Source organism: Anas platyrhynchos, chromosome 16 (genome assembly GCF_047663525.1).
Source record: "Anas platyrhynchos isolate ZD024472 breed Pekin duck chromosome 16, IASCAAS_PekinDuck_T2T, whole genome shotgun sequence".
NCBI lineage: Eukaryota > Metazoa > Chordata > Aves > Anseriformes > Anatidae > Anas > Anas platyrhynchos.
The window spans coordinates 5,158,568-5,174,454 of record NC_092602.1 but is presented as its reverse complement, the minus strand read 5'-3'; the positions used below and the strand labels follow the sequence as shown (position 1 = coordinate 5,174,454).

Genomic DNA, 15,887 nt, shown 5'->3' with positions numbered 1-15,887 from the left:
GGTGCTGAGGGGGCGCCCGCGGCCGCGGGGTCGCAAAATGGCGGGGGGGGGGCGGCGGGATCCGGGCTGAGTGGATCCCAACCAGATCCCTCCTGGATCCCGACCCGATCCTAAAACAGAGCCGCTGAGGCCCCGCCGCCAGGGGGCTGCCGTTCCCGTTCCCCGTTCTTCATTCCCGGCCCGTGACGCACGGCGGTGCCGCCCCCCCCCCTCCCCTCCCTCAGCGCTGCCCGGCGGAGCGGAGCGGAGGGGAGCGGGGCCGAGCCGCGGGGTCTATGGGGAAGGCGGCCGCGCTGTGCAGCGGCAGCACCCGCGGGCTGGTCTCGCTGCTCAGCGCCGTCCCCTGCTTGGCCTGCCACGAGCTGCCGGGCTCCGGCCGCCGAGCCATGAGCAACGAAGCGGCGGCGACGGGAGCGGGGAGCCGGGGCGGCGGCGGCGGCGGTGGGGGGGGGTCGGCGGGGACAGCGCCTGCAGCCCCGGGCTCCGACACCTACAAGGGCTGGCTCTTCAAGTGGACCAACTACCTGAAGGGCTACCAGCGCCGCTGGTTCGTGCTCAGCAACGGGCTCCTCAGCTACTACAGGTACCGGGACGGGGTCGTTTGGGAGCTGGGGGCTGCCCTGGGGAAGCCGCTCCGCGCTCTGCCCTTCTCAGGGCTTCTCCCCGAGGGTTGGCCAAGGAGCCGGCTCTCTGCTTTCCCCCACGGCATCCCGGGGATGGAAACCGGGCTGGCTGCGGTCACAAACCCCGACCCCAAGGCTGGGCCCGGCTCTGGGCAGGCCGCAGCCCGGGGAGCTCCGTGCTGGGCTCCCCACAACCCGCCTGGACTCAGGGGGGGACCCCGGGGGCCTGGCCTGGCCCGGATCGGTTTGGCCCCGAGCCCTGCTGCAGGGTCAGTTGATGAGGTTCAATGCTCCGCTCGTAACCCTGACAGAATCTATCTATTTATTTATTTATCTATTTATTTATTTTGTACTGGGGCCAAGCCTGTCACGAGCGACCGAGTGGCTTTCTCTAGCGGTTATCGTAGCTTTGCACCAGCGGGTTTGTTTTGAGGCAATCTGAGGTGATTTTGGTGGAAACAACAAGCGAAAGCAGCCGGGGAAATCAGGTGGAGCGGTGTCAGGTGCAGACCTGGAGAGATGATGCTGGAGGTTTGTGGGGTGTTTTTTTGGGAGGGTTGCTGCGAGCATCCCCACTGCTCAGGCTGGTGGTGGTGCCTGGCGGGAGCCACGTCAGCTGAGCTGTGAGCCCTGAGTGCAAAAATCACAGAACACGGGAAAGTTTTCCTTAAACAAATGGAAGAAATACCTGCCAGGCTCCTCAGAGCAGCTGTTACGTGGAGGCAGTGCCCACCCTTGAGCGTCCACAGGGATTGCTTATGGCAGAGAGCTCAGGTGAGAGAATCCCTTATAAACGGGCATTTATGCTTATAAGTACTGCTTCTGGCTCGCCAATAGAGCAAGGAAGCTGTAGCTGTCAGACAGTGCCTTTCATCTCCTCTTTTATGTGAGGAAATTGCTGGAGAAATACTTGGGCTTCTGGTTGTTTGGCGCCGATGAAGAGTCTTTAAGAAGTGAGTTCTGGGAAGGTCTCTTGCTTTGTGAGCCCCATTTCCCACTGTCTGCTGGGTCTTGGTGCTCGTCACGGCTCTGAAGAAGCGTGCTAGAATTTTCTTTTTCCGTCTTTGCTGCTGAAGGCTGCACAGGTTAAATCCCGTGCTTCGCTGTGCTCTGCCCCCCTCTGTGGCTTTTGGCACTTGTGCAATTCAAATTTTGGAAGATGGTTGTCCTGATGGATGGCCTTGTTGATTTAGCTGCTGATTACTCAGGGCTGGTTTGAGGAAGGTGAGAAAAACTTCATTTGGCTTGTGCACGAAAAGTCACCTCAATTGAAATGCCGTGTGCCCTGCTGCCTGAGCGGCCTCCTTGTGTGTATTGATCTAGTTGCAGGCTGAAGCGTTTCTTTTCATTTGAATTTCCTGCTGCTCACTGCTTGGCTTAAAAAAACAGAAACCAGAAAGTCTGTCAGGTTGCCCGGTTGTTTGTTTTTTTTTGTGTGCATGTCTGTGGAGTTGATCTCTTAAAGCCCTGCAAGGGCTCCGGAGCAGAGTGGAGGTGGGAGAACGCCTGTTTGCTGCCCCCTTGGCTGTACGGGGATGGTTTTCTGAATTAAAACTTCTACCTAGGATTCTTTCCAAACAACTTTGAGTCTTAAAAGCCTCCTGTATCCCTGCTGAATCAGTGAAGGTATCAGATCTTGCTGCTTGAGAAGCATCTGTGCAGGATGCGGGCTTTTGCTTCGTGTTCCTTACTGTGAACCTGTGGAAAATGGGCATAGCTGAGTAATTTTTATAATTTACCCTGCAAAACCTTCACGTGGAGTGGGATGTGGGGGTTTGGGAGTTGCACAGCAAGCCAGTTGGCCAGGCAGCCTCCTCCCTTGCAGACACTGAGTGCTGCCTTTCCTGACTGCTGAAACCCAGGGATCAGGCTGGGGCCCTTCTCCTGCAGCTCTTCCCTCTCCACAAGGTGCTTGCAGGCTGGTCTCTGACAAAAACAGACATGCTTTGCAGGCCAGTGCTTGAATAGCTACAAATGCAGCTGGGAATGGGCAGGGCTGGTGCCCAGGGCATGGCAGGGGGCATGGGGCATGTGCTTCAATTAGCATAGTTGGCACCTAATTGTATGGCAGCACCTGGAGCACTGCTGGCCCTCTGCAGCCAGGAGACTCATCTGCAGGATATTCCTGACTTTCTCATTGCTTGGGAATGACTGGCACTTGGAAGGTTGAGTAGCCCCTTGTTTTCTTCTACATTTTAATTGCCCTTGATTGTCCTTTTTTTTTTTTTTTTTTTTTTGGCTAAGTTTTCTGGCTGACTTGGAAATCACCTCGGTGCTGGAAAGCTGTGTTAAGGCATGGCACAGCTACTTGTTTCGTTAATGAGCAAAACTCTTCCTTGGCAGGCTGCCACTCGCAGATTTATCATCATCTATAATTACTGTGTATATGGGAGAACCTCATCACCTTGAACAGATACGGGTTTTCAAGGAGCTTAGAGAGGATCTTGAGGCAAGTATTAATTCACCAAAGGTTGCCATTGGTTCTTGTGACCGACGTTCTAGATGTGGGTTGTCTTCTCCGGGCAGCTTGCTCATGTTTCAAGGAGCTCGAGTTTCATCTTGTCCCCTCTACAGGTTTGGTGCGCAGCCTGGTATCTGAAGCGTCTTCAGCAGTGTTTGCTGTGGCCACAGGAAGTCATGGTTAAAGCAGTGCCAAATGGAGAAGGAAAAAATATTCTGTGCTGTCTAATTGCTCATGGATGTGGAAGGCTCCCCACCACCTAGCAGCCTCAGCTCCCCTCTCAGCTCCTGCAGGAGCGAGCTGTGCCTGGAGCAGATGAGCTGTCCTGGCGGCGTGGTTCCCTGGAAGAGCTGAGTTTCCCAGAACAGGTTTCTTCCCCCAGCTCTCTTTACCCGGAGGTTAACTCTTGATCAGCGCTTTAAGGTCTCCAGTACAACCCAGAGGGGCTTTCTCCAGTTTGTGCTGAGACTCCTGTTGAAAGCTGAGGCGGTGAGTTCAGGCAGGAATTTGGAATCTGCTGCTGACAGGAGCGGAAGAACTGAGGGTTTCCAGAAGCAACCTCCAGTCTCAAACCCCTGCACAACTCAGAGCCACCCCGTGAGGATTCCCAGGGCTTCCAGCTTCTGAGGTTTGAGCATCTCCAGGGTATGAGATGGCACAGCCTCTCCGGGCCCCTCTTCCAGCGTTGGACTGTTCCCCCCGAGTAAAAGTCGCTTCAGCATAGTCGCTTCACTATAGTCTAAAAGTCGCTTAATTTTCACGTAATAAAATGAGGGGAGAGAGATTTTCCTAGCATGTTTTTCATAACAGCTCATCTCTCCACAAAAATAAAATAGCTTGTCCGTTTCTCGTCCTCGGGGTGATGGAGCATGCAGGTTTTCAAGACAGCCCCGTGGCTGCATGGTAACTGCGAGCGACTTGTGTTTAAACAGCACGTAATGCTTGTTTCCACTCATCTTGTTTTCACACGGTGCTTGCTCAAGCCATATGGCGCTTTGCTGATGATCGTTGTTCATCTCTCGCCTGTTTCTGAGGAATCTCGTCGTCTGCGCTTTGCAACCGGAGACACGGCGCGAGTCAAAGCGGTGCTCGAGCTGCTCGACCAGCTCGCTCTGTTTCCAGTTCATGCTGCACCCAGGGAGTTGCTTGACTCTTAAATCTAGCCTACTGGCCCACATGCCTTATCCGATGAAGCCGCAGCAGAAGTAACTGGTTTACCTTGTGCAAGTGCTCACTTCTGAGGTGGCCAGAGGAGCGGTGTGCCCTGGTTTTGTGCGGTGTAGCTGCAGCACGTGTCGCTAACTCAAGGTCAGCTGCATCGTGAGCTTCCAGAGGGCATCACTTGTGCTGCAGTTCTAGTCCTGGAGGTGTTTGTGGGTATGAGGCTTACTTATGGGCTCAGCTGCGTGGATACCTATGGGGTGAGAAGATGCCTGTCACTTGTTTCTAGTCTCAAGCGTGCCAGCTTTTGTTGCTCTACTCGTCCTCAGCTGTCCTCCACGAAGGCAGGGGAAGGTCGTTGCTCCGAGCCCTGCGTCGCTTCCAGGCACTGCCGAGAGCTGCCTTTAGCTCTGCCTTTTGCAGCTGAGAGCTGCTACGGTCTGGCTGCAGTTTAGTGCCAGCAGTAGCTTTGCTTCCCTCTGAGAAATTGCCACCAGGCTCTGGGTTGCCCTTCCTCTTCTCCACCCTCTTGGCAAGGTGGAAGCCAGCGCGGGTGCCACGTGCTGCGGTTGTCCTTGCTGCTCCAGTGGCATCCCTGGCCCTTTGGCTGTAATTCCTGCACCCATCTCTTCCCGTATTTACTATTTGGGCGTTTGGTTCTGATTTCCCTTGCTCCAAGCACAGGTTTAAGTTTGTGTTTGCCCTGTCAGCCTTCCTCTGTGCCCACTGAGTCCGTGGTGAAGGAGCCGATCTCCTGCCAGAAGTAATGCAAGCAGCTGGCGCAGAGCTCCCTTGCTTGTGGTTGGTTTTCCTTGCAGCATCCCTCTTAAATTCTGCCTGATTCCCTTGCAAAGAGGCGTTTTCCCTCAGCAACTTGCAGCATTTACTGCGCTGTAAGTCGCTGCTGAACCTCTCTGGCTTCCCACACCTGTTGGCTGATTTCATGCTGCAGCAGGTCAGACTATCGAACCTTGTCGTATTGAGGTGTGCTTGTGTCTAAATTACGTTGTAGCTAGGTAACTCGGGTAATTTCAGGCGACTTAAGCAGGCCGTGACATCGGAGCCCTCTGCTTCTTGCAGGTCTCCTCGGATCCAGCGCTGATGGCCAATGCTGGGGTCATCACCTGAAACGTGAGTTGTTCCGGCCCGCTCCCCGGCTGAGCGGGAGGTGTTGGGTTCCCTTTGGGCCTTTAATCATTCCTTGGGCACCTGGGCGAGGATCTTGGTACATTTTCTATCAACCTTTGTTTGGTTTCGATCAAAAAGCTGCTTTAATAATTCATCGCTTCATTTTTCTTTGTCTGACAGCGGCAGGCAGAGGCAGCCGGAGTTAAAGCTCGGAGGATAACCGGGCTGGACGTGCTTGTTGCTGCTAGGTCAGCGGCTGCTGACTCACCCGGGTGCCTGCGGGCTGCGTGTGCAGCAACTTCAAAATTAAAAATGCAAATCGAGAGCGTGGTAGCAGGGGGGCTGGTGGCACGATTCGCCTGCCGGTGGCAGCCCTGGGAGCAAGATCTCCTCCTCGGCCCTGCTCCAGGCTGTTGTGTGCTTCGCTTCACCTCTGTGAGCCCAGGCTCAGGGGGAGCCGTGGCTGTTGCCTGTGACTGTCTGGCATTTCTGAGCTGCTGGCCCTGCTGCTGGCCAGCCCTGCGGTGCCATTCAGCGCTTACGTGGGCTGCGATAGCATTTTGCAGCGTCAGTAGTACAGGCTGGCTCGCAGGCACGCGTTAGCAATGAGCTGTTGCGTTCGGCACGGCGCGTGCATGCCTCCAGCAGCCCTGCTTTCACGCTCCTTTGGGGCCACATGGTATTTCTGTCACCCTTCCTGATCGTTTTTACCTTTTTTTTTTTTTGAATCTAGCCCTTCAAGATAGGATATTTGTGCTTTGAAATCATGCCTGGGTAGATGTATGTCCCTGCCGTGACTATGGAGGAGGTCCTTCGTTTCCTAAAAATAGCCTAATTCTCCAAATCTTTCTAAAGAGCACAGTGCAGGCATGCAGAGCAGGTTAGGGTAGTTTCTGCAATGCAAGGAGGGATAAATACAGTGCTGTGGGAGTCTGTGCCTCTCCTTCCCTTCTTTCACACAAAGCAGCGATTCTTCGTAGCGGTTATTAATAGCTAAAGCTGGTTTCTGTAAGCACTTCATGAGAAATGGAGCAGAAAATGCCATCCTTCACCCTACTGCTTGCATATTCCTGCAGTTTAGGTCGGGGATGGGTGCAGACACCCCAGCAGTGTCCCTCCATTGCTGTTAACACGGGGCAAGCTGCTTGCTTCCTTGGCACGGCCGCCGAACTCGTTGGTACCACGGATCTGCACAACCCGTGATGGTACGGAGCCGTGCAGCAGCTGAGGGGTGTCCCCTACCCTGCAGCTCGCTGGGAGTCGTGAAGTTTCCAGCTCTGGTCCAAAGTCCTTGTTGGAGGCATCCTGACCTCCAGCTGGATACCGTTCAGCTGCCATTTATTGCTCCCGTGTCACCGCTTGGATGTTCCCCAGCAGAGCAAGAAGTGCTGCAGGTTTATAGCGTGTGCTCAGGTGAAACTAATGTATGGCTCTGTCTTACCCAAGCAGCTTTTCCTTTCCCTCTTGCTCGTGTGTCTCTGTGTCGGTGGGATTGCTGCAGCCTCTCTAACTTCGAGCCTTTCCTGGGATGTAGTTTTTGGAGAGCAGGAGGTAAGGCAGTACTTGTACCAAAAGCTGTTTTATCCGAGGTGGTATTTTATTTCTAAACTGCTCGTAGGTTGCTGCATCTTGGAGGGAACTGGTGCAAAAGGTGACAGAATCATCTTCATGTTGTGTACCTCCAATTGAGAGTGCACAGCACGCTCTCAGCACCTCCTGTTGAATCGTGTTGTACTGCCAGCGTCTCAAGACAAGGTGTAGGACTCCTGTTGGAGCTGGTTGCTGTTCACAGCAGCTGTATCCTGTCAGGGAGCTGTTAGGAATATTGTACGGCTTGGTGTGTGTCCTGTGACCAAGCACTGCACGCTAATTTCTTTTTTGTAGCCGTGAGATCGCACATTATTCCCAGCATTTGTTTTGCTCTGTATCAGCGGGTTGGTGTGCACCAGGGAGGTGGGGAACCCCAGGCAGGCACAAGGAAATGTGTTTTCACTGGGAGTGAGGCCAAATACTGAGACGGGGGCTGGAGGAAATTCTTGGTGGTGCTCAAACTTTGGCTACACAGCATCCTGCGTGAGCTGAGCTGCTTGCTCCTGCTTCAGGCAGGTTGCACCTGAGGCTCCCGAGGGGCCTTCTGACCTCAGTTGGATGTTTGTGTCTGGGTATTTGGCTTCTGGTGCTTTACACACACAGCACGCGTGCCTTCAGCTTGCTGGGATGGAGTCCTGGGTCGCCCGGGGCTCTCCTCTGCGCATCGTGTTTGGAAATAAGCAGGATCCACCATAAATCTGAAAAGCCGCTTTGGTGAGGCATCAGCGAGGACAGTGGGCCTGAAGTGTGGTTCACACAACATAATCTCCGTGTGTTCTGCGCCTGCTGTCAGGAGAGTTTGGTTTTGTAAAAGCCAGCATTGCTCAGCAAACCATTCCAGCTCGAGCCTTGCAGCTACGTTCCTGTGCTGTTTACAGCTGAGTTACTTTTTTTTTCTTTAAAAAATCAGCACAGTTTTATCCTCTAAAGTTACAAGTCAGCCCCTAAGTTTAGGGAAGTGCTCCTGTCCGACAGGTGAGGATTGACAAGCTGATACAAACGCACCTCTGAAATCGAGGATGGGCTCAAACTGCTTCTCTGGTGTGTTACGGTTTCCTTAGTTGCAGCGTGTACAGGCGTGTACAGAGTGGCTTCAAAGTGGACAACCTATGGATGAGAGTTCCTTGGGAGCTTTAAATTTGGAGTTCTAGTTGCAGAGGCCTAGGAGATGGTGCATGAGTAATGTGCTGGGACTCCCTTTGTGCTTTTTCTCCCTGCAGCCTGCGGGCACCGAGCCTGAGGACCTGCAGACGGAGCAGCGCTGCATCTCGGTGCAGGTGGGGTCCGAAACTGCTGGACTGAAGTGAGATCTGCTTCACAACTCTGGCCTCACCTGCCTTGACAGCGCCGTAGTGGAACATCTCAGGCTTCTCCAGGCCGGGGGTGTTGCAGGTTAACACGTTCACTGTCACCCCTTGCTAAGCAGCGCTGTGATATCGCTCAGTTACTCCGAGACAAGGGAACAAGGTTACTTCACCCAGACTTTTAATTTCTAAGTGCGCAATGCCTGTAAACAGGTTTAAGGACGCGTGGGTTGCGTTCGCTCATGGGAGCAGAAGAAAGGTCTCCAGAACGATCTTGTAGGAGCTAAATTCGGTGTTTGGTGTAGCTTGGTGATGGGGCACTGAGAGCTTTGGGGAGAAATCCCTACAAAACCTGTGGGAAGGCTCTGGAGCGCTCTGCCCTGGGCTCTCGTGCGTGGCCTTTATCCGAGGTATGTCCGTGATGCAGGGTTCCAATTTCTGTAGTTTTAGGAAGGGAGTTTCAGCCCAGGAACTAATCTAAGCACTAACAGCAAGCGGGCCTCAAGGCATAGCAGGGGTTATGAAGCCCCACTGGTGCAGGGTGAATCCATCCTGGTCTTGCACCCAACATACCGGCCTTTTAATGTTTTCTTTCCTTTTTCTCTGCGTTGGAGAGGAGCTGCGTCAGTTCTTGCAAGGCCCATGTCCCACGTGTTGTGCAAGCGAGCCTGGCTGTTGCCATTTGTGTGTTTTTAACTCGCAATTGTGCTTTATTTAAGGAATTGCCGGTTTATCTGCGCTGCTGATTTCACGCACAAGGCCGAGCTGTTACTCCCCCGGGTAGGTGTTATGGTAAACCCACGGGCCGCCGGCAGCAATGCCTTTAAACACGTCCCCTGCCCAGGCAAAATGCTGGGGGGAGGTTTTGCTGATCAGACCGACGTGCTGCCAAGGGGTTTTGCTCAAAGGATGCAGGCTGCTGGGGGGGGGGGGGGGTCCTCCCTTCCGTCACCGCAGGCTTGGTGCCTGTCACTCAGTGTTGTGAAGGAGCAGTGCTGCCTTTTTTTTCTCTCTGCTCAGTGCATCTTTGATGGAAGGAGAAGGGTAAAAAACGCCTGATACCAGCCAGTTGTCGTGGGACTGATGGGTGAGATGCAGCAGCACGATGGGGCTTGCTGTAGAGGCCGCGGAGCTGTCTGTCGCCCTAATTGTTTTTGCTTTAGTTGCTAATGGGAGAAAACCCAGGGAGGTCTGCTGGCTTTGTACGAGGAAAGCCAACAGGACTGTGGTAATGTGCGATGTATTAAGGGCGAGTTTATAGCCTGAGGAATGTAAACCTGGCAGAAACGCTGAAAATCACCATCCAGCTTCAGTGTGCTCATGTGATTGCAATCCGTGAAGGCACATCATCCTGCTTAGTGCTAAGTGCACCTTTTATCTCTTTAATAAAACCTCAAGAGGAACGGTTCTGCTGTGCCAGATCTCTATAAAAAGAATCTGCTCCTGTGTGCAAGCGTTCAGCGCTAACAGCTCAGTTTTCTCTTCCCATGATCTTCAGGCGTGGTTACCTGGCTCCCTTACTCAGGAAGAAGAGTTTTGCTGCTTTTCCACCGGTGTGTAATTCTCAGCGTGCTGGTTTGGCTCTGTGAGAAGGTTTCCTACAGCAGCCTGCCTCCTGTTTCACGTTAGGAGTTTCTTTTCCCCTTGAGGATTTGTCTTCCCAGCTCTGCAGCAGTGCAGCGCTGCCTCCTTGGGCGCCTTTATTCCACACGGTTTTGCATCTGTTCTCCTCCAGTGCCTGGAGGACTGCCTCCTTGGATGGGATACACCTGAAGGTGTGCAACAGGAAGATATCCCTTAACCTTTGGTGGGAATCTGAGCTTTTGTGGGGTGTTTTTCCTAACCTGAAAGACTTTTGGTGCTGGGTAAACCCTTTTATTGGAACTAGAGACTTTTCTTTCTCTTGTTCCTGAACTGGTTGTGAGCTGCAGTGGCTCTGGAAGGGCCCTGGCATGGGACAGAAGTCGTCGTCTGGACTGTGCCTCCATGGGTCTGCTCAGATGGAGGGACATGTGTCTGTGGAGAGGCTTTCTTGTGAAGTTTGGCTCTTCTTGTACAGGACCTGCAGCGACACGTCCCTGTAAACGTTTGTTCTTCAACGTGTTGTGCTCTAACGCTGTGCCACGGAGTTCGTCTCTTCTCTGTTGACTGGAAGAGACTTCAAGGTGTGAGGAAGCTTCAGGAGAGTGAGTTCCTTCCAGTGCTGTGCGTGTTGAGGGCTGTCTTCAAAGATAACTGCCCATCGCCTCGTGACCTGCTGGAGGAGGCTGTATCAGGACCCTGCTACCAGCATGTGGCAAGGAGGCCGCAACTTTTCCCACTTCCACTTTTGTTTTTTCTGCACTGGCCAAATAATCTGGATGTCGTCCTTGTGCATGACAGCACTTTGCTTGCTTTGGCCACTTTAAATTAGCAAACACAAATCTCTTTTTTTGTTCTGTCTCGAGTGGTCCGATTCTGGTCCAATAGCGGGGCGAAGCGCCTCGGTGTGCAACGTGCAGCTTGCCTCCTGGGGGATGTGTGCGGTAGGCTTCTCCAGAGGCTCCTTGGCTTCCCAAAGTGGCTGCTGAAACAGAAGGCAGGGCCTTGGGGTGAAGTTCTGGTGCTGGTGTTGTGGAGGGCAGGTCTCCAGCTGTGCCAAAGCGTCTCTGATAGTTCTGCATAAAAAACCCTAAGCTCCTGTTGCTCCAGGGGGTTTCTTGCAACAGCAGGTGCTGAAGTACCACTGAAAGTCTGGTTTGAGCAGTTGGGAAACTGGCTGAAAGCTGCAACTCCCCCTGATCCATGCAAGAGCTCTTCCTTAGGGAGCTTACTGACCTTCCCTTCCCTTTTGGCCATACACTGAACTTTTCTATTTCTGGTAACCCCCAATCGACATCCACAGGATTTCTGCAGCAAATATACAGCCCGCAAAGACTGCTCCCAGTGCCGAGTATTGACGTGACTCAGATTCCCAAGATAAATCTCTGAAAGCACATGACTTGTGTGTGCTCTGTGCAGTTATATATTCCTGCGTGGAGGCTGAGAGGGAACGTGGGTCTCGCTAGTGCCTGCGTGGTATCTGGGAGCTGTGTTGCCGATCAGTTAATGCCTTGCTCTAACCATTGCATCCCTTTTCTCCCCGTGCCTCTTCCTTGGTTGACTTGCTTGACCCTGAAGAGCAGAGGCCATCTGAGGAAGCTGATGGCAACGGAGATGTGGCTTCAGGAAGAAGTCTCAAGACGCAGATGCTGAAAGATGTGTTCTGGGCCTTTGGTGTCGCGAGTGAAGCCGCTGAGGTCAGGCAGGTCTGTCCAGGAGGGGCTGCAAGACCCAAGAGCCCTGCCAGTGTGAATCACGGGTCAGTAAGCAGTTAACTCCTGATTGCTATGTAAAAAAAAAAAAAAAGCCCTTGGCATCTCTAGCGGCTGAAAAGCCAGCTGTCAAGATGTTTTATTCTTTGGATAGTATTGTAAGGAATGGGAAGGATCTCGCGTTGTGTTACGCTGCCTGGGGTACTTACATTGCAGGCGTGGTTTACGTTCCTGCTCACATTTTCTGTTTCTGTTTCATCAGTCCTGATGAAAAAAAAGTGCTGTTCTGTGACTTGCTGTCCTCTGCACTTCCCAGGAGCATGTCCCCAAGGGGCAACAGGGTGGGCCTGTAAATCTGAGCATTTTATAGAGGTCATAACAGAGATCATGGAAGTCACTTGGGTACATCTCAGCTCCCGAGGTTGCTTGTAGGTCTGAGCAGGTTGCTCCAGGAAAACGTTTCCTGGGTGGGCTCAGGAAGCCTGAGAAGTTATGGCTGTGGGTGACCCCAAGATACTTCACCCTCCTGAAGTATCCATAAGAAATCTCATGCAGAAAGAAATTGTGGTGTGACTTTGGCACCGTCTGAAAGCTGGCAAAAAGAAAAAGGATGACTTCAAAGTGCTCTTCGGTGTTCGAGGTCACGGGCCATAATTCATGCACAGCACCTCCAAAGAAAATTTGTTCAGTACAGAAAGCATCAGCGTTGGCTGTAGCTTGCAGGCAGCTGCCTGCAGCAGAGGAGATGTTCCTGGAACGAGCTTTTCTCTCCAGCTTTGACCTGAAAAGGACTGGTAAGGGCACGCCCTGACACAGGGCATCTTTTCACAACAATAATCAGGCTGGATGCACATCAGTGGGATAAAAATAGAACAAAATTTGTCTTAATGTTGCCTGTGCTGTGACCTGCACATTCTTATATTCTTGGACATAGTGGCTAGAAAATGCCAACGTGAGGTGACGGTGGCTGAGCTTCGTTCTGATTGTTTTAACGCCATTTCCAGGGACTGAGAGGCCAGTGGAAACTTAAAGGCAGAGGTGATAACAGACACAATGCTGCCTCAGGCTTGTGTCTGCCGTGTTGCATTTATGTCAGGCTTTCTGTGCAATTTGTCAAATTAACCTTGTGTGTGGTCATTTGTTCTTTTTTGCTTAGAAACCAGCCACCAGACGTGTCATTTGTGTCCCTTCCAGTGCTCAATGTAAACTAACTTCTGCCCAGATGATGGGATCTGGACCAGACCTTCCATAAATCTCACTTCTGCTCTAGATCTTCAGCATTTTTGCTTAGGAAATAATGAAAACAGTAAACTGTGCTACTTGGGCATCTTTGGGAGAGGCAGTTGTGCTTTCTAGCAGCTCTCTCTGAAAGCTGTGATTTTGTGGAGCTGCTCTAGTCCCTGCCGAGCTGCGGTGTGGGCTGTGCCTGGCACATGCTGCAGTTATCAGAACACGTTCCTAAACCAGTCTGTAGGAATAGAGCTGGGCTACTCGTAGCCTGGGGAGAGCCTCCAGGGGAGTAAATCGGCAGTGCCATACCCCTGCACCATAACCAGAGGTGATCTTGGAGCCCTTGCTCAGGTGGAGGAGGATTTAAAATCCTAAGATCTAAAACGTTCTCTGAAAACCATACAGGCCCTTCTATTTTTTAAATTTTTAAAGGCCCTGCTGTTTTTTTTTTTTTTAAGTCTTATTTTTTTAATTTTTCATCAAAAAACCCAGCGCAAAGTCTCCTTTCTCAGACCAGTTTTGCACTTGCTAATCTCTGAGTGATGGCTTGCTGACTCTTTGCATCTCACTGGCTGAGGTTTCCTGGCAGGAGATGTGCGCTGTGCCCACCTGAGAGGGATAATTATGTTATAAAAGCTACTTCTGAAGCATGTGCACCTGAACAGATCGCTTCTAGGGTATCCTTCGATTCGGGGTGGGAACCTTGCTTGGGTTTTGTGCTGGAAGGGAGCAGGGGCACAGCCTGGCGTTCAGATGGTAGTGGTAAAAAGCATTTCAGACGTGTGTGCCTATACTCATCTTTGCACTTTGTCTTCTCAGCGAAGAAGCAGCCCTGTGCTCCGTGTACCCTGCTCGGAGGAAGCAGGTGGCAGCCAGATCTCTTCTCCTCCTGCAGCCCCTGCTCGAAGCAGAGGTTTGCAGTCATGCTGTGCAGATCCGACCCCTTCAGCGCAGCTCTCCTGGCTTGCTGGTGGCTGTGACTGAAAGCTTTGACACAACAGCGCTGAGAAAACAGCCTTGTTTTTTTTTCCCCCTCCTTAAATCTGATTGTCACTAATCTGTACCCATCCTGACTGCAGCCAGTTGCAGATTAATCGGCCTGCAAATAGAAGCAAATTGAATCTTTGTGCAGACATCTCAGGGTTGACACTTGCCATATGCTTGTTTGGGTTTTGTTTGCGACTCGGTAGGGTTAGTGAAAAGAAAAAGGAAGGAAGGAAAAAAAAATCTCAGCTGTTTTGTCATGTGGGGCTTGCGGTTTGTGCAAGAGGTGCTGAACAAGCTTGTAATGTGTTGAACGTGCGCGTTGCTTGCCGTGCCAGCTGGGAAAGCACCTCCTGGGGCACGCGCCTGCTTTCTCCTGGCCGTTCATGCCTTAGAATTAAACTGTTGTAAAAAATCCTTTTTCCTTGTACCGAGGAGGGTAAAAATCCCAGGAGGTTTGGTGTCTGTGCTCGTATCCTCAGACTTGAGGCAGGAGAACTTTAGGCCTCAGAACGAAGGCGGTTTTAAATTGCTTTTTGGGATTCCTTGAACATAAAAGGGAAGGCAGGGGTCTCACTAGCTTCACAGCCAGCCACTCCCTGGGGAAAAAAAAAAAAAAAAGGGATGCACAAAATCCAAGCAGATGGGTGAAATGCCCTATGCTCGGTTGGCGTGCCTGGTTTCCTTCTCTGCTAACCCTGAGAGAAAATTCCCATCCCGAGGCTCGCGCCGAGGGGCATTTCCCAGCTCCGCAGCTGCTGTGAAGGTTTCTCTCTGGCTGCAGAGCTCTTGATTTGGGTAAAGCTGTGTTAATCTCCTGGCACGATGGGACGGCGAGTTGGATAAATCAGCAGGGCAGTGTTAAAACCAAACCGTGTTCAACTTCATCTGCGAAAGGCGCTGTAGGGAAAAATAGGTGGGTTTTAATCCGAGTCAAAGCGTGACCGATGAGGCCTTCCCAGTTTCTCTCTCTTACAGGGGCATGGGCTGCTAACGTGGTTTGTCTGTTTTCTAACATCCATGCTTTGGAGAATGGCCTGCAGGTTGTGTGCAAGGTTATCGGAAATCAAATAATCTGTTTGTTGTCCCATCGCTAGCGTGCAAGAATCCTGTGCATGTGACTCTTTATCCAGGCAGTTAAACAAGAAGGCATCTTCTGAAGGAAATTCCAGCCCAAGTCTTGGCTCTTCCTGTGGGTCAGTTCCCATCCCTCCATCCTCAGGCTGGACTTGGAGAAGGGGGGCAGGTTTATGAATAAATGCCCCGAACGCTAAATGCCTTTCTGAAAGCAACCCTGCTCAATCCTTCACCTCTCGCATCACGAGCAGCCACCACCAGCCTGGCCTGTGCTCTGCTCACTGCTCGGTCCCGAGCCTGGTGATGGCACAGAAAGCTCCTTGCTGGCAGGGAAAGTTTTGCTTGTGTTGTGGCTCAGGCTTTGTCCTCAAGAAAACCAGTGTGTAATAATTTTGTCCCTTTTGTAGGCTGCTCTGTGTGCTGTCAGGAAGGAAAGGTGGATGGACAAAGTGCCAGCACAAGGCTCAGCTTGGGGAGCTCCGATTTTGCTCTTAGCTGGTAATAAAAATCTCCTTGGTGGCCTGATTTTCATTTCTGCTTGGGAAGACCTTTCCAAACACATACCGAAGTTTCATAGTTCCCTGTGGAAGTGTTTTTTTTTTTTTCTTTTCATTTTTCATTTTCTGCTTTCAAAAGCTGATGGATGTTGGCAATATCCCGGAGACAGCAAAGTTTCTCATCTTTGCGTAACCTCGGGCCATCTGCCAGAAAGTCTCATGCGAGTGCTGGAGGAAGGAGGCCAAGCAGCTGCGGGGCTGTCTTGCAGCCACAGCACTGGAGTAACCACGTTTCTTCCACAGATCTGTCCCGATGGCAGAAACAGTTCAGCCCGGTGCAGGCTTTCCTGCTGAAAATCGAGGTCTAAGTGGGTTAAATAGTGAGAAACCTGCCAAGAGGTGAGCTCTATTTAAATAAGGAGCTGCCTTGATTTGTGAGCAATACAGAGTGATAGTGGTGGAGTGTGAGCAGGCAGCACTGGCGCTTCCAGCTTAGGAAAGAAGCCTCAGGTCAGTGTTTGTGTAGCATCTCGCTCATT

General features: G+C 52.0%; 1 protein-coding gene across 4 annotated transcripts in view; it reads left to right on the top strand.

Annotated features, from left to right (window-relative positions):
• The first annotated feature begins 46 nt into the window (after window positions 1–46).
• Window positions 47–15,887, top strand: part of OSBP2 (oxysterol binding protein 2) — a 73,165-nt gene continuing 57,324 nt past the window's right edge. Inside the window, exons 1-2 of one of the 4 annotated variants that reach the window (XM_072024154.1) lie at window positions 445–583; window positions 5,326–5,376. In XM_072024154.1, the coding sequence (XP_071880255.1) occupies window positions 5,354–5,376 (23 nt within the window). In that variant the 5' untranslated portion in view covers window positions 445–583; window positions 5,326–5,353. Of the gene's footprint in view, window positions 584–5,325; window positions 5,377–11,462; window positions 11,608–15,887 lie in introns of those variants that run through there. The other 3 variants (XM_072024151.1, XM_072024152.1, XM_072024153.1) reach the window with 3 other exon arrangements.